Genomic DNA, 24,983 nt, shown 5'->3' on the forward strand with positions numbered 1-24,983 from the left:
TTAGTGATCCATAATTTTGGATATCCCCGCAGTTGATACTTTTTCTTACTAATAGAGCATCTCTCGTAATCATTTGCTCAAGGGTAATGTGTAAAAAAAATAACGGTTAATGTTCTTTGAAAACTTTACAGCTAAAAATAAATATTTTAATAAAATTAAGCTACTATACTATTAATAGTACCATTCAAGAACTTTGAGATTGATTGAAACAATTGCCAAATTTATGTAGTTTGTTTTGACTGGCAAGTTTGAATAACATTATGTAATATTTACACTTCTAGCACATTCTTTTCTAGATATAGTAAAGGTGAGACGCGAGAGACAGATGATAGAGATGTGTTAATATGAAAGCGTTATTCTGGTTCTAGTGAAAAGATATTCGATCAGTAAAATACAATACCATGTAGTATAACTTTACAATCTCATTTAAATATATGAACACCTGTAGAGGAGAAACGTAATCAGTAAAATCACATCATATGACCGAAATAAGACTTACGCAGTTTCCCGTTCATGTGGAGGAAACTATCTACCTTGCCCTAGTATATTAAGGAATGATCTCCGCGAAAATCCAGCTCGCAGAAAAGTTTACCATCCCCACTTCAATGAACAAAACCAATCGGCAGGTTGGCCTAGAAGATAACTATACAATCTAGTGTTTTGTCCTGTTTAATAAGAGAGGTACAACTATACAAGGGTCATATATTAGTTGCCCAGTATTCGAATCTTCAAGAAACAAATCATGGGATCAGGTACAACTATTTCTGACGTAAACAAAAGCAATGATACTGGAACTGTTTTTGACAAAAAAAGATGAAGGTAATTCCAAGGAACTTAATATATATATATATATAGAGAGAGAGAGAGAGAGAGAGAGAGAGAGAGAGAGAGAGAGAATTGAGCCAGAATATTTTTAGAAGCACCAATCTCTTGGTGCTTCTAAATTTCTAATCCTTGAATTTACTCCTTAATTGCTAATACTTTTTAGATCAAACACTATTCCACCTACCACCACCTACCACCATCATCTCAACCCTACATCTCTCCATCTAATAGTTAAAAACTCAAAAGCACCACCCCCTTGATGCTTTTGAAAGTATTCTAGCTCAACTCTCTCTCTCTCTCTCTCTCTCTCTCTATATATATATATATATAGTTTTGCAATAGTGTAATCTCATATTTGGATTTGTGTTTCCCTAAAATTTGCATCATATCTAAGAAACTTAAAAGTTTGTAAATATTCTTTGAATGAAGCTTATGGTCAAGATTCCAATGTGTCATATTTACGTAAGCAAAAGGATGATTTGAACTCACCGATGTAGAAAAGGACAAACAGTTTGAAACAGCTGGCATCAACAAGTTATAGAATCAAATTCAAGCTCGTTACGTCGACAATGGCCTGCCTTTCAGTAATCTGACAAGCTCATAGGTCCTCATATGCCGACCGGAGTGAAGACAGAGTTCAAGTGGGGTCAACCCATCCTAAAAGCATGTAAGAACATTATTCAGTCAACATTTTTGAAAAGAAACAAATACAGTTCATGTCACATATTGACTGCAAATATTGATCAACGCCAACAAGAGAAAAGGGAAATAATAATTCGTGGATGATCATACGACTAACAACTGGTTACTCCAAATATTACTGTAAACACACTTAGTGACTTACATTATTTTTTAAGGTTCTGTCTGCACCTTTTATTAGTAGAAGTCTCACAATATCTGTTCTTTGAGTTTGCACTGCGAGATGCAATGGCGTCCAACCACTCTACAAAGAAGAAAAAGATATTATAAGATTGCTAGTCCACAGAGAGAGAGAGAGAGTCCAAGTTTTGTATAGAATTTGCTGGCATACTTCATCTGCAAGATTTACATCAACATTGTATAGCAAAAGAATCTTTATAGTCGGACTTGACGCAGTTTGGACAGCATAATGCATCAATGTAGCTCCATCCTGTTGCAAGCAAGTAGTATAATCAAGTTCCAAGAAAAAACTAACAAAAAGCTATTAAATCAAATGCGAGATCAACATGCATTCACATAAAACTATTATAAGCATTCTATCTTGTAAATGAATATTATATCTCAATAAATGATTCTTAACCAGTACACATCTGCCTGTTTTTATCAAAACCAACACATGAAATTTGGAAAGTAAGAAATGCTAGCAGTTTATGCTGAGTCATATTTTTTATCAGTTAGTGGTCAAGTGATCAGCACCAGAAATTACGGAGATTCTCATACAAGCAAGAACAGGAAAACATGCCAAAGTCACAAGCGGAAATGTGGAATCGATGCAAAAAAAGGTCCCAAACAAACACTCAATCACAAATTCTGCATGCAAACCTACGGAGTAAAATATCAATCACTGAACCACAAAGTCAGTTTGAAGTTCCTCCACTATAACTATTAGGCATACAAGTGGACAGAATTATACATGGATGATAGAGAAATGGCCTATTTAACAGACTCAAAAATATGTTAACAAGAGCAAATATAAGAGTATAATGTTCGTGAAGATATTATACATTGAAAAGAAAAAGAAAAAAATTGTTTGGGGGGGGCGGCAGGGGGAGGGAATATCAAGCACTTTATGTAGATTTCAAAGTTTCTAAAAGGCTTACCCTATCACGGACAAATGGATTTGCTGAGTTTCTCAAAAGATAATTGACAATGGCTTGTTTGTTGCAAATTATTGCTTTATGTATTGCTGATAAACCATCCTGGAAGAAATAAAAAACATTGACAGAAAATATAGGCATTAAACAAAAAGGAACTAGCATATTAAAAAGTACTGCTCCAAAGTGCTGAACAATAAAATATATTTTCTTTTCTCACTGCAAGAAGAGAAAAAGATCATCACAAAATAGGAAGATAGTATACCTTGTCAACACCATTGATATCAACATTGTGTCTGAGAAGCCTGTCCAAAAGATAAAACTCTCCTGAGGCAGCAAGAGTGTGTAGGGGCAGCCATTTGCTCTAAAAGAAAGAAAGGTCATACAATTGAGAGCATTACATCAAAAAACTACATTAAAAAAAAAGAGAATATAAGTCAATAAAGTATAGCTATATGAGCTTTGGATGATGACCAGAAAAACAAAAGATAATTAAGATACAGATGATGTGTGAAAGCAAAAATAAATTTAACTGCACGCCTTAGGTAACAACTAGCAATCATCAATCTTCACTAGTTTTACTCTATGACACAGTTATCTGCGCCTTTTACATACTACCATCTGTACCATCTCAAAAGGCAGAGTCCCCTATTATGTCTTCAATTGAAGCCACTCCTACAAGCAAAGTTTTTCATTCCTAACTGATGAATCTGATCTTTCCCTATTTCAGAAATATGATAAAGAAAGGTAAAGCAATGAAATCGATAAGCGAGCAACGGTGGAAAGTTTACTCCATTAGGTAATATGAAAAAGAAAGATAGAAAAGAATACTAGCATTGTAAAGTCGCAAGCCCAGAATTTGCCTAACGAACAGAGAGAACAGAACAAAGAGAGACTACAAATGATATTGACAACAATCAATGCAAAAATAACTTACAGAAGTTGCAACTTCCAGATCAGGCATACGTTTGTTCAAAAGAACCTTCTCCTCATTTGAAAACAGCTTACGACGACCTAATCAGTTAGGAAAGAAAATAAGCTTTTGATATTATGCTTGTTGGAGATGAGAAACGACTTGCGATGCAAGTGAATCAGTAAGGAAAACCCATTTAAGATAACAAACAAATTAAATATTCTGGAAGTTTTGATTAAAGCTAAAGAGCAGAACTTAAAACAAGTGCAGAGAAATTAAATAAAGGAATGTAATGAATTCATATAGGTGACTAATTTTCGACAAAATATATGGATCTGTGTACAATGCAAAGCCAGTTAATTTTGCACTAAGATGTATAGAAAGCCATATATCATCTACTATAGAACAGAAAAGAACAGGAGGCATCAGCCTAGATATATGGAATGAGAAAAGATTATGTTTTCCTGCAATATTGCAACTTAAGATTGCAATCTGAACCTAATTTAACAGCTTACAGCATCCAGTGTGCAAGGCTCCTGTCACTAGGCTTATGGAAAAGGTCTGAACCTCGCATGCAGGGAGGCTGTTCCCAAAATTTGAACTCTGATATTTGCAATGGAGCCTGGCACCAAACCCCTCCCTCTATCATTAAAAAGTAAAACTATTTTTTAAAAAAAAGTTCTACTTTCTTAAACAGAAAGATATGATGATATGGTTCCATCCACTATGACTTGGTAATGTTTTTATTAGTCATCCCTACAACCTTTCAAATGACTGCAGATGTACAGAAAACACAAAATGAAGAATATAATGTTTTCTGTTATCCCCCTACTCTCCAATTTGTGTAATTAATAGCTCCAGTAAATATAATTGTGAGATTTCGGCGCTCTAAACCTGAACAAAAAGGAAGAATAGTCATCAAATTAGTCACTGTGCCTCTCCAAAAATTTTGTTTGATTCACCGCTGGACATAACTACATTATTGACTAATTTCCTCTGTGGAGCCTCCTCGGATTCAATAACACTACTACTCAAGAAACACATTTGCACTTGAAAGTTCACAATGAAAGGGAACTATCAAAATAACACAATTAAACAAAGAAAAACCCACTGCATACCTCTCGGATCCTTATCATCATCCAACTCGCTTGGCTTATAGTCTCCGCTGCTAAAGAAATCAGCGATGTCCTCCAAACTCCCACCATCCAACCCCAATCTAGGGTTCTTCGGAGGGACTCTTCCTCCGGCCTTCGGCGGCCCCAGCACCTCCTTCTCCGCGAGGAACTCCTTCGGGTCATCAAGCACCACGGGTTTCAGCTGTGCCAGATTCATCTCCCTATACGTCCGATACTCCGCCATATCCGGCACCGTCGGCGGCTTCCTCCGCTCTATCCGGCTCCCGAACTTCAACTGGTGCGCGATCTTGCGCTTCTCCTTCTTCGTCAGGTTGAGCTCCTCCACCGCATCCTTCCACTTCTCCGGCACCAAGTTCTCGGGCTCCGCCGCCGCCGCCGCCAAGGGCGGCTTCCTCCGCCCCCGCCGAGGCCTCTCGGCGGAATCGCGCCGCTCGTCGGCGGGGAGGAAGGCGTCGGCGTCCTCGAAGGCGCCCTCATCGAAGACGAGGCAATCGCCGACGACGACGTCGTCGTCCTCGAATTCGGGCGCGATCGAGGGTTCGGGATCTGGATTAGGGTGTTGGTGGGGGAGGGAGTAGGGGAAGAAGGTGGAGGCGGGGAGAGGAAGCTTCGAGAAGGGGCGAGAGGAGGGAAGAGAGCGAGAAGGGGAGAAAGGGATTTGGATGGGGGTGTTGAGGGGGAGGAGAAGGGACGAGAACGGCGGTGGCATCTTCGCCTCCCAACGGGTGGATTTGGTTGATTTGCTTTGGGCGACTTCGAACCATCCCGATTCGCCGTTACCTTTTACGCGCCGTCGACGTGTTTAATCGTATTTTATTTTATTACCTGGACATGATCTACCACGTCACCAATGCACCGGACCAGTTAATATCAACTCACCGTACAACATTTCTGCGCAGGCTACTCTTGAGGTTGAGGGCATTTATTAATGAGATTCGGTTTTAAATAGTATATATATATATATATATATATATATATATATATATATATATATATATATATATATATATATATATATATATATATTCGGCTACTATACTCTTATGAGTACGATCGCTTTCGTACTCATAAGTTATTTTTGATGATAGAGCTTCCGAATTGACGATCCATACCGTTAAACATTATGTAGAGTATTTAAAACTTGTAGAAATTAAATTTTATAATTTTTCAATATCATTTACCTTACGATCAAAAGCTTACAAAATTGACAATTTTTAACGGCCGGTATGGAATATTTGCTAGTTTAACGGTGTAAAAGAATCGGAATAGGTTGAAATTTTGATAGAAAATTATATGCACTACCTAAATAAAGATCAATAACTCCGATCTTAAATTGAAGAATCCAATTATCCATTTTTAGAATATCGTTCGACTTTGACCGTTCATTTTATACCTGCTTGATGGGATTTATAATAATTTTGAAAAATTATGAAATTTATTTTTTTGAAGTTTCAAATACTCTAAATCATATTTAATGGTGTGGATCGTCGATTCCAAAACCCTAAAATTGAAAACAACTTATGAGTACGAAAGGCTCTATACTCATAAGAGTATAGTAGCCTTACTATATATATATANATATATATATATATATATATATATATATATATATATATATATATGTTCGTTTTTATCAAAAAACTTTTATTTAAATTTTAAAAATATGCTTTTGAAATTTTAGTAAATGGCTCCCTATTTTGTTTTGGATGGTGATTACAAATTTTAAATTAATATTTTGGTTGATTAATGGTTTGAATTTTATATGAAACTTTTATTATAGTCAAGATTTTTTTTTCCTTTTGTAAAATACTGAACTCGTTGGAGCCGTTTGGTTAGAGCAAATTACAAACAGCGAATAAGTCAGAATATCGAAAATTTTGAATCTTTGTATTGATGTGGACTCCATTTAGCTATTTTTTCTGAGAGATTTTCGGTAGCATAAACGGATAACTCTACGGAATAAAAAAATGATGTCAAATTTTATAAACTTAGATGCACTGCAAACTCTAAATTTTAATTGCCAAACACCTTCCTTTTCCACTACAAATCAATTATCCTACAAATTTTTTAGAACTACATATTAGATGTTTTATTGAAAATTTTTTACTTTAGTATAGGACTGATAATAATATATGTGAACTACCAATATAAGATTCTTGAACGAGAAATTGAAATATTAATAAAAATTATTGAGAGAGGATTGAGATATATCTCCTTATTTTAATCCTAATTATTTTGATGTCAACGGCAAAAGAAAAGGATAAAATTGAAGTCAACGTCGTAAGGAAGTCTAATTGACTGAGAAACAGTAATTCTTGCATGGATAGGGACATGAATACACGAAGTGGGCGGGGCCAATTTGGTCATTCTTTTTCACTACCTGGACTTAGTGCACCATGTGAGCCATGAGCCTACACCGTCCCTTCCCCATCCATCACGATTTTAAAATTTATATTTTTAAATTTAAAAGCTTTTGAAAATTTAAAATTTACTTCGGTTATTCTTCCACTAATGAAGTACACCGTCGCCTAATTAAAAAATTATCTCTATTTTTTTTTAAAGTGCACATGAAAATCACAAAAAAAAATTTAAAAAAATCAACTACATCACAAGTAAAACTAAGATCGCCAATCAACATGTAACAACTTGACACGTGGAATATAAAACGATCTTAACCGTACACGTGTATCCAAGAACTACACTAGTAATTTAATTTTTTTTTAAAAGAAAAAAAGGACACAGCGAGAGACAGAGGCCACCTCATCTCCTATCGCCTCTCGGCCCTCCTCGCTGCTATCGATCCAAGATTCCAAGCGCTTCTCCTCCGCTTCGTCTTCTTCCTCTGAGGCTCTTCGTCGAACACCTAACGGGGAAGAGAGAGAGAGAGAGAGTAGGAGAGAGGAGCGATGGAGAGGGCATATAAAAAGGGCCGAGGATTTGGGCCCGGGATCGTCGAGCTCTATCATCGCGAGTTGGGGGGCCTCTCGCCGCGATCCTTCGCCCATCGCGTTGGGGCATCTGAGGTCCATTCTTTTCCTTTTTATTCGTCTTTGTTGGTTCCTCCCAAATCGATGATGATTTTGAGGTGTTATTCCGATTTCATCTGATCTGTGGGGATAATTATTCGGTTTTAAGCGTTAAATTGATTTGGTCGTGATCATGTAGTATAGGGGAGTGGATTGACCCTTGCTTGCTAAAGATTATAAATTCATGATAGTTGATTATAAGAATATAGGAATTAGCGGCTGTGTAGTGCGCATTGTATGTAGAGTGTTAAAATGGCGATTTTTTCATCTCAAAACAGAAGAATCTTCGAGCGCTTCAGAACGATCATGTATTATGTAAGAGATTCCGAGTCTGATTTTTAAAATGAATGTTAAAAGAATGTTCAAAAATCTTGCCTTTGAATTGCCAAGAAAATCACACTAATGTGAAGCATTGCGCCATTTTTGGTGTGATGGTAATGATTTTAGGCTTGCGATTGCAACCCACTAGCATCTTTTATTCTCTTCTTTTAGGAAAAAAAATCAAAAAATATTATGTGTAGGATGTACAGATTGCGAATAAACGTTTGTAGGGAAAAGCCACATCTTTTGGTTCTGGCAAAGGGCAAGAGTTGAAAGAAAAATTACTGGAGTAACCATACCTAATGAATTTTTGTGATTGAAAAAGTACTGAGTGCTGATATTTCATTGTTTGAAGTTTCAAATGTAGCTTTAATATTCATTATTATGCATGTTCATTTTAACCGGTCTAACATATTTTCACATGTTCATTTCAACTCTATTATATTATTATATATAGCACCAAAATAGGGTTCATGCATATCGGTGTGCCAAACATTTTCGTAATGGATATTAAAATTTCAGGACCTTGTCATGCGCCTTGGAATTTATAGAAAATTGGACAGGCATGGCGGCTGTGTGAACACAGTGAGCTTCAATGCCGATGGCAATATTCTCGCATCGGGGTCTGATGACCGGATGGTGATGTTATGGGACTGGGATGCTGGTGCCGTGAAACTGTCCTTCCATTCAGGCCACTCGAATAATGTTTTTCAAGCTAAATTCATGCCTTATTCAGATGACCGTACCATTGTTACTTGTGCTGCTGATGGGGAGGTAGAAGGAGCTTCTTCTTCTTTCTCAAAGCTTATTAATTCTAAGTAGGTGAATATGTTTTGAGACCCCACTATAGACTGTTGCGAAAATAGATCCTCAACTTTCTTTTTGATTGAGCGTCCACTTAAATTTTGTCTTTTTTTCCCCTTTTTTTGCTTAAGTTATTTCAGTCATGTGAAATTGCAATTTTGTTAAATGTATTAGCTTTACCCTTTTTAAGCTGCCGTAATTGCGATCTTCATAAACAATTGGCGGCCTGAAGCTGATGGAGTGGTTAAATTTAACTCAAAACAGACGGAAGTTAAAGGGGTATCACTTAAAAAAAGAAAAAAAAGAAAAAGAGAGAGAGAGAGAGAGAGAGAGAGAGAGAGAGAGAGAGAAAGATATAGAAAAGGGAAAGCTAGAGGATCATCTCACATGGCCTATAGTTGTGGGGGACCCCATATGTTTTTATCTTCTGATTAATTAAGCTGATATCTACTAATTTTCATCACACTAGGTGAGATATGCCAAAATACTAGAGAGTGGAAATGTGGATACTAAATTGCTTGGTCAGCATGAAGGACGGGCTCATAAGCTGGCTATTGAGCCTGGAAGCCCTCATATATTTTACAGCTGTGGTGAAGACGGTCTTGTTCAGCACGTAAGCCATTTCCCACATCTCTTAGCTTATGTGTAGTGTTCCCTTGCTATCTCTTTAACTCAGCATGATTTGATTAACCTGTGTCTCATGCAGTTTGATTTGAGGACACAGTCTGCCACAAAGCTATTTATATGCAGATCTTTTCCTGATGGATCAGATTATCAACCTGTCGTTCATCTAAATGCTATTGCAATAGACCCAAGGAACCCCAATTATTTTGCAATTGCAGGAAGAGATGAATATGCTCGAGTTTATGACATTCGGAAGTGTAATTTGGATGGATCGACAGAGTGTGGTCATCCTATTAACAGCTTCTGCCCACCTCATCTTATTGGAAACGGGCATGTTGGGATAACTGGTTTAGCATTCTCGGACCAGAGTGAGTTGCTCTCCTCGTACAATTATGAGCACATTTACCTCTTCACAAAGGATCGAGGTCTTGGGCCCAACCCAGTTATTAAATCACCTAAATCTGACAGTACTGATTCGAGTAAGGGGTCGAAGACGGTTTCAGCCGAGTCCGCAGAAATTGCCGATTCACAACCTGGCCCTCAGGTGTACAAGGGACATAGCAATTGTGAGACCGTGAAGGGTGTGAACTTTCTTGGCCCGAACTGCGAGTATGTTGCTAGTGGATCAGACTGTGGACGGTTGTTTATTTGGAGAAAGAGAGATGGGAAGCTCTTGCGAGCTATGGATGGCGACAAGTACGTGGTCAATTGTATTGAGCCTCATCCTTATGCCACTGTAATTGCGAGTAGTGGAATTGAAAATGATGTGAAGATCTGGACTCCCAATGCCACAGAGCCTGCCCACCCAGTAAACATTAATGAGGTGATGGCTTTTTGCCTTCTCAGCTTTTATTTTCTTTGCTATTCTGGAGATCTAAACTGTCGTAATGAAATAGGATCATTTATTGGATATACTAGTCGTCATAGTACCTAAAACATAGATGATTGTCTTTGGATGTCCAAGACCTTCCTGAATTTTTTTTTGCATTATTTTGCAGTCCTCTGACAGATCAGTTTTCATGGGAAAAGCATATTTAGTTGACCTGCATGATATTTGTATTATACTAGGTTTTTTCTGCCTTTAAAATGAAACTTGTGCCACGTAGATCATATAACAGAACTTCTAATGGAGATTACCTAAAAGGAATCTGAGGTCGTGCAGAAGTGGTATTTCAAATTTCTAACTTATCGGCTACACATCGGTTGAAAATGGTCCTAACAACTTGGCTTAATATATTACTTCTTTGCACCTGAGACTACGATTTCGTGGTTACCAAAGTTTGAAAAGTTGTCTCCTTAATTGAATATATATAACATGATGAGATAAATGGTGCTGCCAACTAGAATAACTATGTTGATGGTGCTTACCACTTTTCTTGGTGTAGATAGTGAAATGCTCTGACAATTTTATCGATCTTGTTGATGACGTGACATTCAATTGCAACAGTTGAAGCCCCATGTAAGAAGGAATGAGTTCGGCCGCGTCAACTTGCCAGAGAACTTGATAGCTCAGATGGTAGCACTTCACAGGCGACGAGCAAGTTTGAGACAAGATGATGGTGAAGAAACGACCAGCAACGCTGATCTGGTAAATCTTTTATTGCAATTTACTGTTGGAGAGCATGATTCTCCCTCTGATGAAAGTGGAGACGGTTCCGACAGCCCTGGGGATTGTATAGTGAACTGAGCCATATAGAAACTTCTGAAAGTTGTACATAGAATAAGTCATCCTTTTATCAGAATTAGGAGATCTATTTGTCGGTAAGATGAATTTTTGAGTTTCTTTTTCTTGGGCTATGAAGAGGATATCTCCCTCACAGATCGAGCGTTGTATTGTAGATCTACAACAAGCATTTAGTAAAATTTGGTGATTGTTGGTGGAGCTTATCAGTGTTTGCAATGTTTTTGATGAAATATTTTTTTATCTAATTCAACATTCAACGACCTTTCATATGGAAAACATTTAGAAATCAGATGTAGCAAAATGGTTGGGTACTTGCATCACAATTTCAATCTCAGGTATCTTATTCTATCGTTGAGGTACCAATTTTACGTCCATAGGCCATTTAGCCCATGCAGTATGGGCTGTAGGCGTGTTCAGGCCCGTTGGTGGACAATCTCTTTCGTTTTAAAATCCAAAATTGATTACCAAATCAACGTATTGGAAGAGCCCATCGTATAATCCTAATCTAACTTCGAACCCAATTTTTTTTAAAAAAAATCTAAAAACAGAATAGGGAAAGATATTAAAATTATTTCATCGAACAATTTCTTATTACATTTAATAAAAATTTTATTTTAAGTAATTATAACTATTTAAAAAAAAAACTTAAAAAGTTGAAGCGGGGCAATTCAAAAGAGGAAACCAACCCGACATTTTCAGTGTTTACGTCTTATGTTTAGAGACAATTTATCAATCATAATATGTACTAAATGCAAAAAAAAAAAAAAAAAAAAAAGAATAAGAAGAAGAAATTTCATAAAAAATAATTCACCGTCGATGGATCTGCGGAGCACCGTGTGTTGACCTCGTGGCAGCACCCGCACACAATTATTCACGTCCTATTCCATTTCAATAACATTTCCAACGACTCCTCTCTCGCGTCTTAATTATGGTCTTATCTTATTGCATCCAAATCCTTAATTATTTATGAATTTATAACTTTTGGCTCCTTGGTTAGAGAGAGAAAGCTTTTTCTAAATTTTAGAGTTTGTAGACGCGTTATCTTTAGTTGGTACGACGGCGTAGCTCCATCTCTGATCTCTCCCACGTGAAAATTCGTTGGCTTCAAAAATTATTAAAATTTAAATAGTGTGTGCAATGATCTTTGTGGAATGGAATTAACACTATTCAACAGCGTGTCTCATCATTTTGGGAAAGACCAAATTTGTAAGCAAAAGGATTTCACAAATTGTAGGGTGAGCTTTGTTACTATTTTGAGCCGACGCTCTAACTCTAATTTTATTTTTATTTTTATTTTTTTTTAAGAGAGAGATAGGTAGCACGCTACCCGCTTCGTTTATTTCATTTAGAAATAAATTTAGCTAGAAATGTGAATCAACTAGGATTCGAACTTGAGTCTCGAATACCAATCACCAAGCCCTTTGCCACTTGCTCCAAAGACGGCCGGTGCTCTAACTTTAATTTTTATTACCAACATTGTGTGCTGGTAAAAGCAAGAGCACTACACGTAATACCTATTGTACGAGGATTTTTTATTATTTTTTTTACTGTTTGCTTAAATTTCTTCGATGAAGTAAATAAGATGGGGCCATTTTAAACAGTCACTTCTCAAGTAGAAATTATTGATAATCATTTGTTATCCAAAGATTCGGTTCCCACAATGTAGAAAAAGAAAACTAGCTCCTTAGACAGATATCTATGAGCTGTCCCGTGCCTATATAAGCCTAAATAAGCCCACCACCCACTTTGCCCCATATGTAGCCGTAAAACCACTAGTTAACACAACGAGAGAGAGAGAGAGAGAGAGAGAGAGAGAGAGAGAGAGAGAGAGAGAGAGAGATCTAGAGAGAGATGGAGAACAACACTGCAAAAGATTTGTCGATCAACCTTATAACGAGAGATGGCCGCAGACTCTGCCGGTGCCCGCGCATCGAAATGAGCCTTCTCGAGACCGCGGAGGCCATCGAACAAGCGTTGAGTAGTGAAAACACAGCCTTCGTCGTTCGAGACGAAGGCGAGCGCAGGGCAGTGCGGGTGAAGATTGTAGTTAGCAAGCAACAACTGAAGCAGATGGCCCAGCTGATAGGCTGCGGGCGCGGCGGCACGGAGCAGCTGCTGCAGCTTCTGAGGAGGCTGCAGGTCCAGAGTAAGTTGCTCGACGCCACCGCGAAGGGACGTCGTGATCGGTGGAGGCCGGCGCTTCAGAGCATCCCTGAGGAAGTGCGGGAATTATAAAGCAAATCAAACATGTATATGTAGCATCATCTTACTACGAGGTTGATCTAACAACATTCTTTATTTTGTGTAGTTCTTGAATAAATAGGGAATTTGAGACATTTTGATGTGCTTCATATATAGATTGTGTGACATTTAACATGGAGCCAAAATGCGAAAAGAAGTAAAAAAATGTTTCAAATTGGCAATTTTGGTTCTTGTATATGTAAGCTAAATATTTGTATTTGCAGAACGGATTTGAGCAGTAAAAATAATGAGCGCTTCTCTAATTTAGATGAACATTTTTATTGGCATTTTAATTGTAGGTCCTTGACGAGCACCTTAGTGAACTTGTACCATAAGATCGAATTAATTGAATTTGTTAAAGCCATCCTTGAATATATAGTTTTTTTTTTTTTGTTTTCAAATTGATTTTGTTGATAATATAATGCCGGAGTTGATCTGAAACCTCTTGATCAGTATAAGAAGTAGCTGGTTGAGTTCCTACATTTGTTTTTATTTTTTTGAAAGAAAAAAAAAAATATGTTATCCGCCCCGTTTATTTATATTTTTTTAAAATATAAATTTAGCTAAAAATTATAGTTCGTAATTAAACTTTAAATTTAAAATTTTAAATACTAATCATTAAATTTTTTAGCAACAAATGCTACGAACGGTCCGTGATCATTTGTAGGTACAATTCTCAATCATTCTCTCTTTTAATACCCCATCCTAAGTACAGTTCATTTTCTATCGCAATTTAGTGGGTAGTAAGGCTACATCACAGATGATGATTATTATTATTATTATTATTATTATTACGTTGTCGCGTAACTGCAACGTCATGCTGACCTCGTATTTGCATCATCATAATCTAACAAATTGTTAAGAAGAGTTCAAGTAGGTGGCATTTTTGGTAATTCTTTATGAAGCAAAAAAGTTGTCACTTAGTTGGCACATGAGGCAATTATTATTATTATTATTATTATTTTCTGATTAAGCTTTTTTCTCTTGAAATTTGCCTTTTCAAAATATTTTACTACTTTCATGTATTTGACTTTAATTTGGACAACACTCGAATCTTCAAATTTGGTATTTAGGCACATTTATGGGAGTTAATGGGCGTTCCTCATGTGCCCAGCTTACCTATACTAGATTTAAATCCTAATTTTGAAATGAATATTTTGTATGGTCTTAATTTTCAAATATCTAGCATTGGGAATTTGGAGTGCAATATAGTTTAGTTACGTAAAATATTAATTTGCTAGCTAAATTTCTTCGCTTCGGTTGTTGCTTGCGCGTACAAATATCTCCTCCCATGTGCACAGGAGGAATTCTACACTATCACACTTGCACTACATCATTAATAATAAGTCAATCACATTCCGTCTTTTCAAACAAAAGTACAATAAAAATATTTTTTTACAATCATGCTAAAAGGAGACATTTGATTGATTTGTTACGCAACGTCACCAATATACCCGTTGCATTTTAGAATTTTTCCATGTGCAGAAGTTGGCATCCGGTTAAGTATTATAATTACTAATTATATTTAAAAAAATTATTCAAAAGAAATATTAATAGTAAATTAATTTTTTTGCTAAAGAAATCAATTATAGATTAGCTTTTAATTTAATTATAACCACTACGTTAGTGTGATACATAAACAACTACATACGGTGAGAAAGTATGTGCGATCAAAAGATGTACTACTTGTTTCCATTAAGATATCACATATCTAAATTTCGCTATATTATAATTTTGAGGTTCCTCAAAATAGAAACATATATATTTCTTTACATTTTTATCATAATGGTTTTTCTTTTGACTTACCAGTGTTGGGTCAATCCTTCATTAGCTGGACATATCAGAGTTGGATCAATCCTTCATTAATTTGAAATGTAAGCTAAAGTTGGCATGATTCATCATAACGGTCGATCGATCTAATTAACTATTGTCTTAGTTCTATTCAGTAACCAGACATTAGATTAATTTTTTTAAAAAAAACATCTTATAAATGGTTCTCCGTTTTTCTCAGCTAATTTATGTTGCCTATAGCAGGATAAAAACTTGGTATGGGGTGGGGAGGGGGAGTTAAATTAGTCTTAATCTTTCTTTTGTTTCCACTAGAGATTTTGTTAGTAATTAAGACTACTCTTATTTCTTTTGTGAGCTAAATATGATATATGTCATGCAAAAAAACAGTAGTTCATGTTTTGATCTTCTTTTATACATCTCCTAACTAAGGTTCTCTGTTTTTAGAGAGAAAGATAGCATACTATTCGCTCTGTTTATTTTATTTATAAATAAATTTAACTAAAAATATGAAGCAATTAGGTTTTGAACTTGAAATCTCAGGTATTAACCACCAAATTTTTTACCACTTATGCTAAGAACGGTCGGTAACTGAGGTTCCTTCCGTTTACTTTAAAAGCTTAAGTACGGACAATTAAGTTCTTAATCAATAGCATTAGATATGGTATCTAGTTAGAATCCTTACACCTACTCTATGCTTGAGTTCGGCTCAGATGGCCCAGGCCAAGCGGTGAAGTGCAAAATTCTTGAGCCAGATCGTACGTAGAAAATCATTTCAAAATTTTTTTGAGCCTTTATTTTGGAGCCCCGCCCAACACATGGACCATACCCGGTCTGATCCGACCTAACCTCTAAAAATTAGGTTCGACGGACATGTCAACCGAATCAGACACTTTTTTTTTTCTTTTTTTTTTGAGAGATAGGTAGCACGCTACTCGCTTCGTTTATTTCATTTAGAAATAAACTTAGCTGGAAATATGAATCAACTAGGATTCGAACTTGGATCTCGGGTACCAACCACCAAGTCCTTTATCACTTGCTCTAGAAACGGTCGGTGGATCAAACACATTTGAGTCGGATTTGCTCAGGCCTACTTGCAAATATGATGACTATAAACTATTACAATTAAGTCCTATAATCAAATTTAGTTAACTAAATACTAATATATAGCTACTGTAGAAATAATATAATAGTGTTACGATTGATGATGGGCTAATAATTAAAATATTATATCATTTTTTACAACAATAATACGGTAATCGTCAAACTTGATGAGAAATATTAGAGTCAGAAATTATATAATAAATTAAAATTTGAATAGGGAAGTATCACCTAATTAATAGTTTGAGGATCAAATATGCAATTCACCTCTGCTCATAATAAAAATTATGGACAAATAATAAAAATTACAATTTACTTTCTTTCTAATTTTTATTATTTGTCCATAATAAAAATTACCAAGAAAGTAAATAGAAATTTTTCTAAAAAAAATAATAATAAATAGTAATGGGCATCGAGCCGCTTTATTACAGAAGAGAACAAAATATAAAGAAAATACCAAAACTTGCCAAAGAGCCAATGGCATATACCCGGTGAACGTTAATTAATTAGTTTCCAGACTGACTGTCCCTAGAGTAAGTGGTAAAAAATTTAGTGGTTGGTATTCGAAACTTAAGTTCGAATCCTAATTGATTCATATTTTCAACTAAATTTATTTCTAAATGAAATAAACAAAGCGAATAGCGTGCTATCTATCTCTTTCCAAAATAATAATAATAATTATTATTATTATTATTAGTTCCCAGATAATGATACGCTCCGGACATAAAATATTACAAACCGAAAAAACGAAAACCATAATAAGCTATCTAATGTTACGTACTCTTTCGTGCCATTCTTTCCGAGAGAGCTCATGGATTCCTAATTACAAAACCAAAACATATATTTATAAAAAAAAAAAGAAAAAGAAAGAGAGCATACAACATCGATCAGTTTATTAATTAGCTGGAAATTTAAAGCGACGGAGACAGTTGTGATCCCGGTGATCACACTGTGGAGTGGTGTTCGGTCGTAAATTTTTTCTTTTTTTTCTTCGATCTCACACCTCTTCCTCGTTGATCTCTCCGGACATCTCCTCGAGCGACTTTCCCTTCGACTCCGGCACGAGGAAGGTGAAGGCGAGGCCGCAGAAGCTGCAGGCGGCGAGCAGGAAGAGCGAGTCGCGCACGCCGATCCCCGGGGGGTAGCCGCGGTCGGTCTTCGCCGGGTCCCGGCTCTGCGCCAGGTAGAGGAACCCGAACGAGCCGACGATCGCCCCGAGCTTCCCCGACGCCGCCGAGATCCCGTGGCACGTGGCGCGGAGCCTCGCGGGGAATATCTCGGCGGGCACGATGAACGTGGTGCTGTTGGGCCCGAAGTTGGCGAAGAAGAAGGTGAAGGCGTACATGACGACGAAGCCGGTGTGGTTGCCCTCGGTGGTCCAGTGGTGGTACGGCACGGCGAGGCCGAGCATGAACGCCGTCATCATGAAGAAGCCGACGACCTGGATCGTGAACCGGCCGAGGATGTCGATGAGGCCAACGGTGAACCAGTAGCCCGGGACGGTGCCGCAGAGGGCGATGAGCGTCTGCGCGCGCCCGATGTAGTAGAGCTCTTCCAGCGCGTTCATCGTCGCGGCCTCCGGGATCCAGCCGATGGCGCTGAAGATGTCCTTCTGGAAGAGGTTCTGCGAGTAGTAGGCGACGTCAAGCAGCAGCCACGTGCTGGCCGTGCCGACCAGGTGGAGCCCGTGCCGCCGGACGAACTCCCTCGAGAATAGCCCGAAGTCTTTGCCGCCGTCTGCCCGCACCGCACCGACGACGGCAGCGGCGGCGGCGGTAGTCTTCGGTTGTCGGTCGTTGTCGACGTCGACCTGCAGCACCTTCGCCATGTCGGCGGCGGCACGCTCGGCGTTCTTCGCGACGAGCGCGGTGTACCGCGCGGTCTCGGGCATCTTCATCCGCCAGTAGTAGGTCATGGCGGCTGGGACGGAGCCGAACATGAGGATGAGGCGCCAGACGTAGTCGGCCTGTGGCACGGTGGAGCCCGCTGGGTCGTCGGCGTAGGCGGGGGCGGGGAATCTGCGCTTGAAGGCGTAGGAGACGACTATGGCCGACATCCCCCCGGCGAGGATGCCGAAGCCCTGCATGGCGAAGACGGCGGCGATGAAGGCGCCGCGGGTGCGCTTGTTGGCGTACTCGGACATGATGGTGGCAGAGAGCGGGTAGTCGCCGCCGATGCCGAAGCCGAGCCAGAAGCGGAAGAAGCAGAGCGTGGACATGACGGTGGAGGGGGAGCGGCCGAAGGAGAGGCCGGAGGCGGCGGAGCAGAGGATCATGAGGAGGAGGGTCATGCCGTAGACGCTCTTGCGGCCGAGCTTGTCGCCGAGCCAGCCGAAGAAGAGCTGGCCCGAGAGGGTGCCGACGAAGGCGACGCCATTGACGGCGGAGGAGACGCGAGGGGGGAGATTGCCCGGGGACGGCGAGCCCGGGACGTAGTAGTAGACGCGGCCGATGAGCTTGGTGACGAGGGAGATGCAGAAGAGGTCGTAGGCGTCGGTGAAGAAGCCCATGCCGGCGATGACGATCGCCGTGAAGTGGTACCACTGCGTCTTCGCCACGTCCAGGGCGTTCAGCACCTGCATCTGATCCCCGGCCATCTTTCTCAATCTCTCTCTTTCTTCTCTTCTGCACCTGCACCTGCTCCTATATATACAGTAATTAATGATCTTGTGAATTTCGCTAACTCAACTTCACTACCTCATATAAGTGTGTCTGAAAAATAAGAACCAATTTGGCGAGGTAATAATAATATGATAATTGTATAAGATGTTGATTTTGGAGGAGGAGAGGAGGAAGTTGTTGAGAAATAAGAGGAGTTCAGTTAGTTATGAAGTGAAATATTGATTGGTCAATTTTAAATGGGCGAAAATATATACAGACCCCTCCACTGTTAGGCGTTCTTAAATAGAGTCCTGTCACGTTTTAATTATTAAAAGTTAATAACAAAAAAATATTATTATATTTGATAAATTTTTGAAGTTAATTAAGTAAAAAGACTCAAAAAAAAAGAAAATTATTTTACAAGTTGATGAGTTCTCAATAAAAAAATAGTTAAGGGGGTGTATCATTTTACCTGTTGAATGTTTCAGTCGGAGTTTTGGAGAAATTATCGCACGTACTGAGCGGACACACACCTGACCAATTCAAACTTAAATTAACAAAAAAAAAAAAAAGGAATCTAAATCTAAGTTATTATATATGATATATATGATATATCTTAAATCTTAATTATAAGTTTTTTGCTTTTTGCGTAGTGAATAATAAATTCATTAACATTCCCTCCCTTTTTTTACTATCCAATACCTAGAAAGACCTTAAAAAATAACAAAGTTTTATATATAATTATTCGAAATAATAAGGTTAAGAGTTCCAAACTTAAAATGAACAGATGTAGAAGCGTCTCTATATATATTGGACCCGAGACTTGGTCCAGATTTTCTTTAAAAAATATTTAATTTCAATGTAGTTTATTGTAATACTTAATAAAGTGTTATTTGAACATTACTATTAAATGAGTAAGCTGTATGCCACTAATTTTTAATCAGCTTAATACTTGATAATTTTTCAAAATATTTATTAGTCTTTTAAGCATAAATTTTTTAGATATTATAGGTTGATTCTCCAAAATTACAATTTAATTTTAAAATATTAAGTGTGATGTATAAATTAAACAGATACATCGGGTGCACGAAATAATTTCTTGCCAATATGTGTATATATATACACACATATAAAAAAAGTAATACCATGCATGGGTTAATTAATTCCAAGTGTTGATGTGATTACAACGTGAACAATAGAAGTTATATTGTCGAAAAAAAAAAGTACGCAAATCACAAAATGCATGGTATGGGTATCATCTCTCGGAAGCTACTCATGCAAACCATTTAATAGAATAAATCAAATCTAAATTTGAGATCAACAATCACAAAAGTGAACACACAAACAAAAACGTTTAAAGTTGGAGGAATATTAAAAAAGGAGTGAACAGTTGGGCTTCACCTGATCACCTCTATCTTCTTTGAAAACTATTGAAAAAATGCCATAGTACGTAGAAGGATTGAACACACCAAGGAGATGAGAAAGAGTAGTATAGTTTACAAGAGAGATCTAAAAATTTGGAGAACTCGAGTATTACCCGAAAAGAGGAGGTTATGTTTATGTTTAAAAAGGCTATAAAAGGGAATATTCGCTCCTTTAACGGCTCTCCTGCATGAGCCCACAGTTTATTTTTTATCATTATGTATGTGGTTTTGGATTGTGTTCATTATTCATGGGGGTTGTTCGGTCAAAAGCGGGTCCGCTCTGAGGGGGTGCAACAGAATGGGCCGCGCGAGGCGCCGCACTTTGTTCGAGAGGATCGGCCAATTCGGGTTCGGATTGGGGAATATGAATCAAACCATTGTTCCCTAACTTTTCTCTATTTTTTATTTTAGTTTTTAATTCCTTTTATCAGGTTCCTAACTTTAATATTTTATTGTAGTTAAATTCCAATCATTTAAATTTCTCTGTTTTTATTTTTTGATGGAATGAGACCTTTAGTTAATTTTAATACTGACTTTTTAAAATTTTTAGAAGAATTTGATGGCATGTCTGACTTAATGCCAAATACGTTCTGTGAAACCGACATGCTGAAATGTTTGGAGTACAATATTGAGAATTGTGAAATTCGGCTTGACGAAATGAGTGTGCGTATTGGAAAAGAAGTTAGGATCAAAGCGAAAAAATGAGTAGAGGTTAGGGATCAATGGTCCGATTAATTCTAAAGGCTAAAAGTTTGATTGAAACAGAAAATTTTAAATCAAAATATTTAATTCGAAAACTTTTCAGATCAAAATCAAATCGTCGAAAGCCATAACCGAAAACCAAACCAGATCAAAATTGTTGAGTTTAATTAGGCTTGGTGGGGCCTGCGCACCTCCTTGGTTCGGATGCGGTCCTGGCCCAAATGTGATTCAACGAAGGCCTATGGACGGGTCCACTGTGTACTACTCTTTACGGGCCCAATCAACCGAGTCCAACACCCGGGCTTCGTTAGTCAAATTCGGCGCCGGTGCCGTAGCGGAGCCGGCCGATGAGAAGTTTCTTTCCCTTCCAAATTAAACCATCCCAATAAAATTAAAACAAAACCCACCACCTCTCTCTCTCTCTTTCTCTCTCTCTCTCTCTCTCTTTCTCTCTCTCTCTCTCTCTCTCTCTCTCCCCATGGCTTCTCTCTACCGGTAAGCATCAACTCCTCATCCTCATCATCTTCTTTTTTTTTCTTTTTCTTTTTTAATAATTAACGAAGCATATATGGATGTCGATTCGATTCGATTCGATTCAGGTGCGGCGAGTGCGGGGCGGAGCTGAACCTGAGCGGGGCCCACCTCTACCCGCCGGGCACGTACTTCGAGGCCGGGGACAAGGGCACGCTCTCCTTCTCGTGGATCGACGAGTCCAAGTTCCGGTTCGCGAGGGAGAGCCGGTTCGTCCCCTTCTTCGAGACGGTGAACTACTGGGGCGTCCACCGCAACCGCACCCGCATACTCTGCGACGCGTGCGGCCGCCTCCTCGGCCACGTCTACGACGACGGCCCCCCGCTCATGCAGGGCCACGGCCAGTTAGGGTTCGGTCCGAGCCAGGCCATTCCGCGCCGCCCCAGGTACCGCTTCAAGATCAAGGCCCTCAACGCTTCTCCTCATTCATAACAAGCGCTTATCTTATCATATACTGGGAAACTTGGTTTCTCATATATTTGAATGTGATGATTATCGGTTTTAGCGGAATCTGCGAACATAACAAATGAAATGCTTTGGGGCTGCTTTTCGCACATTCTTCTCTTTGGTTTTTATGTGAATACAGATTCATTCTGATGATTAGTGATAATACAAGTTCCAAGCTTGGCATTTGAGAATTTGAGGTAGTGTAACAAAGTTTCTGTACAATTGAGTCATAACGTCTTCAAGACCTTTCTGCGCAAGCTGAGAATTACTGCAAACACATGTAGATTTTTGCTAGATCAAAACTAAATTTCGACAACTTAAAGAGTAGGCCACGTCTGATGCCGGTTAGCAAGTAATTGATTTGGGGCTTTTCGTGGTGACGGAACTTGGCTGATCTAAGGAATTGTAAAAATTGCGACTTGGTCGCCTCATCTACAAAAGGAGGGTCAATAATGAGGAGTCAGAGAATTACAGTAAGGGCGAGGAATCTTCTAAGCACTAGCAGAAAACAATGAATGAAACTATAATTGAGTTGGGACGATTAGCAGAATTTGTAAATATCACAAAACATGAGATCCGGTGAACTTACTTTTAAGATCTGTTTTAATGTAACTACTACTTTTGTGTTGATATTTTCCTTACTAGTTCAGCAATGTGAAGGCATGCGCATGACGGATACGAATTTTACAGTTGATTTATTTAATATTATATCGGGTAGGTCTCTTGTTGAACATACTATAAATGCGCAGTTAAACTTTCCATTGAACTCTTTTGTGAGATTGATTGTTTAATAGCCTATCTTTGTTGCCGCAAAGTTACTCGTGATTTCCAAATATGTTTGTAAAATTTTCTGCATTTTTCTTTGCAACTATCATTTGATAGATTTGAAGTTTTAGCCAATGTGAGATTATGGCTAATGCGAATCATCAAGTTAATATTTTTAGCAAAAGCATTTCTAGTTTTTGATACTACTTAGATGTTAATGGTTTATACAAAGGTTGAATCTAGTTGTGATTTGTGAAGCAGTGGAATTAGGGGGGGCCTGTGGAGGGGTTGGAATGGAGCTTTGTTCGTCCCCACTACAGTAGGTTTTGTGAAAGAGAATTCCATCTATTTTGACTACTTGGATTAAAGCATCTTTTACCACGGGCGATTCCTGTGTTCTTAAATTCATTAAAAATAATTTTCTGTGATTAAAATTGTAGTAATATTCCTAATGAATGAAGCAGGTAGCGTGCTATTTTTTTCTAAAAAAAAAAATTATAGTAATATTTTTTTTGTGCAGCATCTGTAATTATTTTGATTGATACCAATTCTACAGTAACTCACCTGTTCAGAGAAGCTTTTCTTCATATAGAGAGCTTTTCAAGGAAGATTTGCATTGTACCTGACAAATTACCTGATGTTGTACGTTTGCTAATGAAAAAACTGCTATCTCATGTTAGACGATTTCACTTGAATAGTTTTGGAAAATAGCAGTTTTTATACGCTCTTTTATTGGTGAAGCAAAGCTGTAGCTCACAACATGCAATCCATTGAGCTCTGCTGGTTTTTCATTTTAACTCGAGCTTGCTCGAACTCGCTCATTCATCAAATAAGCAGCCAACGAAGATTCATGGGGCAGCATTTTGAGTTTTCGGATTTCTTTTTTTGTGTTGTTTTGATGAAAAACTACTATCAGACCGGTATGATAGCAGAGATATCAAACGGATCCGGATTTTGATTTGCTACATCCTCACTGTCACTGTCAGATACTGCTGCCCACATCTTCGCCCTCCTCGCCAACCGTGGTGATTCCGCATCTGGTGACGTTGTCTGTGCCTATCCGGGCTCAACGATCTATATCTTGCTACTGCGCACTATCTAAAAGCCGCACACTGAGAAACCCTCATGGGGATTTCATAGATTTAGCCCCATCTGGCAGATCTGACAATAGCTTTTTACTTTTTCCGGCTCAACACATCTTGTTTAACTAATCCCGTAATGGAAGAAACGTTTGAAACTTCTCTATGGGAAATGAGAAACTTTTTTAAAATTTATACAAAATAGAAGAATATTGTATATCGGGTGTGGATCATGCAAAGCTGAATCCGACTCCAAATTCTAGTTGGTGTTGTTTTTTTGTACTCATAATTGCACCGCTGTAGCTCGGGTCTCAAAGTGTAATGTGGGCTAATACGGAACGGGCGATGTTCACCCGGGCCGAAAATGGGTCGGAGGTACCGCCCGGCCCCGAATCCGGACCGTGGCCTCGCAATAGGGGGAAAATGGAACGAACACGTATCGAGTTGAACGAAACCATGGCCGCTTACTCTTCTCTCTCCCGTCGAACTCTCCACGGAACCCTCGCGGTCGTGCCCAAATTCCCCCTCCGATCCCTCCACGAAGGCCCCGACACCATCGACGAGCTCCTGGATCGCCACCTCGTGAAGAAGAAGAAGAAGACGACGACGAGCAACGGCGACGGCGGGGACGACGACGACGACGAGGAGCTCGCGCTGCGGCAGCGGCGGCTCACGAGCACGCGGCGCGAGGCGCTGGCGCTCTACCGCGACATCCTGCGCGCGACGCGCTTCTTCGCGTGGCCCGACGCGCGCGGCGTGCCGTGGCGCGACGTGCTCCGCGCCAACGCGCGCCGCGAGTTCGAGGAGGCGCGCTTCGAGCGCGACCCCGAGGTCGTCGCCAAGCTCCTCATCGGCGGCCGCGACGCCGTTCAGAAGGCCCTCGACAGGCTCGTCGACGCCAGCAAGAAGATGGTCGACGCCGAGGCCCGAGATCGGAGCGGAGGTGGAACGTGAAATCGAAACCCTAAAACGAGCGAAGGAGTGGTGGAAGGGCGAGATCCCTAAAAAATTCCCCCCTTTTTTTTTTTTGCGTTTTTTGGGGCGAAGTTGTTGTTTTTGTAGACGTTTTTTATGTGATGGAATAATATCAAATGTGTAGAAATTTGTTTGTTCATACTTTGATTGGTTGGGTGATTATATTTTTTTTGGATGGATGGGTGAGTAATTGGTATAATTCCT

General features: G+C 38.9%; 6 protein-coding genes across 11 annotated transcripts; 4 read left to right on the forward strand and 2 right to left on the reverse strand.

Annotated features, from left to right (window-relative positions):
- LOC109713888 (ankyrin repeat domain-containing protein, chloroplastic) lies at positions 321 to 5,434 on the reverse strand. 6 transcript variants are annotated; one of them, XR_002217198.1, is made up of 8 exons: positions 4,650 to 5,434; positions 3,556 to 3,632; positions 2,884 to 2,982; positions 2,625 to 2,723; positions 1,856 to 1,954; positions 1,670 to 1,768; positions 1,315 to 1,482; positions 321 to 665 (listed from the first exon to the last, which is right to left on the reverse strand). XR_002217198.1 is itself a non-coding variant. In XM_020238166.1 (7 exons), exons 1-7 carry the CDS (start codon positions 5,374 to 5,376, stop codon positions 1,463 to 1,465), a joined length of 1,194 nt encoding a protein of 397 aa, XP_020093755.1. In that variant the 5' UTR covers positions 5,377 to 5,434; the 3' UTR covers positions 1,216 to 1,462. The 6 variants fall into 6 exon arrangements, 2 of the variants coding, with proteins under 2 accessions (XP_020093755.1, XP_020093754.1); XR_002217199.1 differs by having other exon boundaries at positions 321 to 687; XR_002217197.1 differs by having other exon boundaries at positions 321 to 726.
- Positions 7,414 to 11,329, forward strand: LOC109713886 (DDB1- and CUL4-associated factor 8-like). Its single transcript, XM_020238164.1, has 5 exons — positions 7,414 to 7,690; positions 8,537 to 8,788; positions 9,288 to 9,431; positions 9,525 to 10,265; positions 10,890 to 11,329. The coding sequence occupies exons 1-5, from the start codon at positions 7,574 to 7,576 to the stop codon at positions 11,127 to 11,129; spliced, it is 1,494 nt and encodes a 497-aa protein (XP_020093753.1). The 5' UTR covers positions 7,414 to 7,573; the 3' UTR covers positions 11,130 to 11,329.
- On the forward strand, positions 12,863 to 13,630 carry LOC109714285. The gene has a single exon (XM_020238837.1). It carries the CDS (start codon positions 12,978 to 12,980, stop codon positions 13,359 to 13,361), a length of 384 nt encoding a protein of 127 aa, XP_020094426.1. The 5' UTR covers positions 12,863 to 12,977; the 3' UTR covers positions 13,362 to 13,630.
- LOC109713816 (probable inorganic phosphate transporter 1-7) lies at positions 16,964 to 20,436 on the reverse strand. Its single transcript, XM_020238047.1, has 3 exons — positions 20,258 to 20,436; positions 19,329 to 19,389; positions 16,964 to 18,898 (listed from the first exon to the last, which is right to left on the reverse strand). The coding sequence occupies exon 3, from the start codon at positions 18,850 to 18,852 to the stop codon at positions 17,254 to 17,256; it is 1,599 nt and encodes a 532-aa protein (XP_020093636.1). The 5' UTR covers positions 18,853 to 18,898; positions 19,329 to 19,389; positions 20,258 to 20,436; the 3' UTR covers positions 16,964 to 17,253.
- On the forward strand, positions 21,322 to 22,151 carry LOC109713564 (uncharacterized protein At4g08330, chloroplastic). The gene is made up of 2 exons (XM_020237678.1): positions 21,322 to 21,477; positions 21,582 to 22,151. Exons 1-2 carry the CDS (start codon positions 21,461 to 21,463, stop codon positions 21,943 to 21,945), a joined length of 381 nt encoding a protein of 126 aa, XP_020093267.1. The 5' UTR covers positions 21,322 to 21,460; the 3' UTR covers positions 21,946 to 22,151.
- LOC109713563 lies at positions 22,873 to 24,969 on the forward strand. Its single transcript, XM_020237677.1, has one exon. The coding sequence runs from the start codon at positions 24,126 to 24,128 to the stop codon at positions 24,756 to 24,758; it is 633 nt and encodes a 210-aa protein (XP_020093266.1). The 5' UTR covers positions 22,873 to 24,125; the 3' UTR covers positions 24,759 to 24,969.

The sequence above is a fragment of the Ananas comosus genome, linkage group 8 (assembly GCF_001540865.1).
Source record: "Ananas comosus cultivar F153 linkage group 8, ASM154086v1, whole genome shotgun sequence".
Classification (NCBI taxonomy): Eukaryota; Viridiplantae; Streptophyta; class Magnoliopsida; order Poales; family Bromeliaceae; genus Ananas; species Ananas comosus.

Coding starts and splice junctions, on each gene's coding strand:
- LOC109713888 (XM_020238165.1), bottom strand. CDS start 5,376: ATGCCACCGCCGTTCTCGTCCCTTCTCCTCCCCCTCAACACCCCCATC. Junction 2,724..2,883: donor ATATCAATGGTGTTGACAAG/GTATACTATCTT, acceptor TATTTCTTCCAG/GATGGTTTATCAGCAATACA. Junction 1,955..2,624: donor ATCCATTTGTCCGTGATAGG/GTAAGCCTTTTA, acceptor TGCTTGCAACAG/GATGGAGCTACATTGATGCA.
- LOC109713886 (XM_020238164.1), top strand. CDS start 7,574: ATGGAGAGGGCATATAAAAAGGGCCGAGGATTTGGGCCCGGGATCGTC. Junction 8,789..9,287: donor CTTGTGCTGCTGATGGGGAG/GTAGAAGGAGCT, acceptor TCATCACACTAG/GTGAGATATGCCAAAATACT. Junction 9,432..9,524: donor AAGACGGTCTTGTTCAGCAC/GTAAGCCATTTC, acceptor TGTCTCATGCAG/TTTGATTTGAGGACACAGTC.
- LOC109714285 (XM_020238837.1), top strand. CDS start 12,978: ATGGAGAACAACACTGCAAAAGATTTGTCGATCAACCTTATAACGAGA.
- LOC109713816 (XM_020238047.1), bottom strand. CDS start 18,852: ATGGCCGGGGATCAGATGCAGGTGCTGAACGCCCTGGACGTGGCGAAG.
- LOC109713563 (XM_020237677.1), top strand. CDS start 24,126: ATGTGGGCTAATACGGAACGGGCGATGTTCACCCGGGCCGAAAATGGG.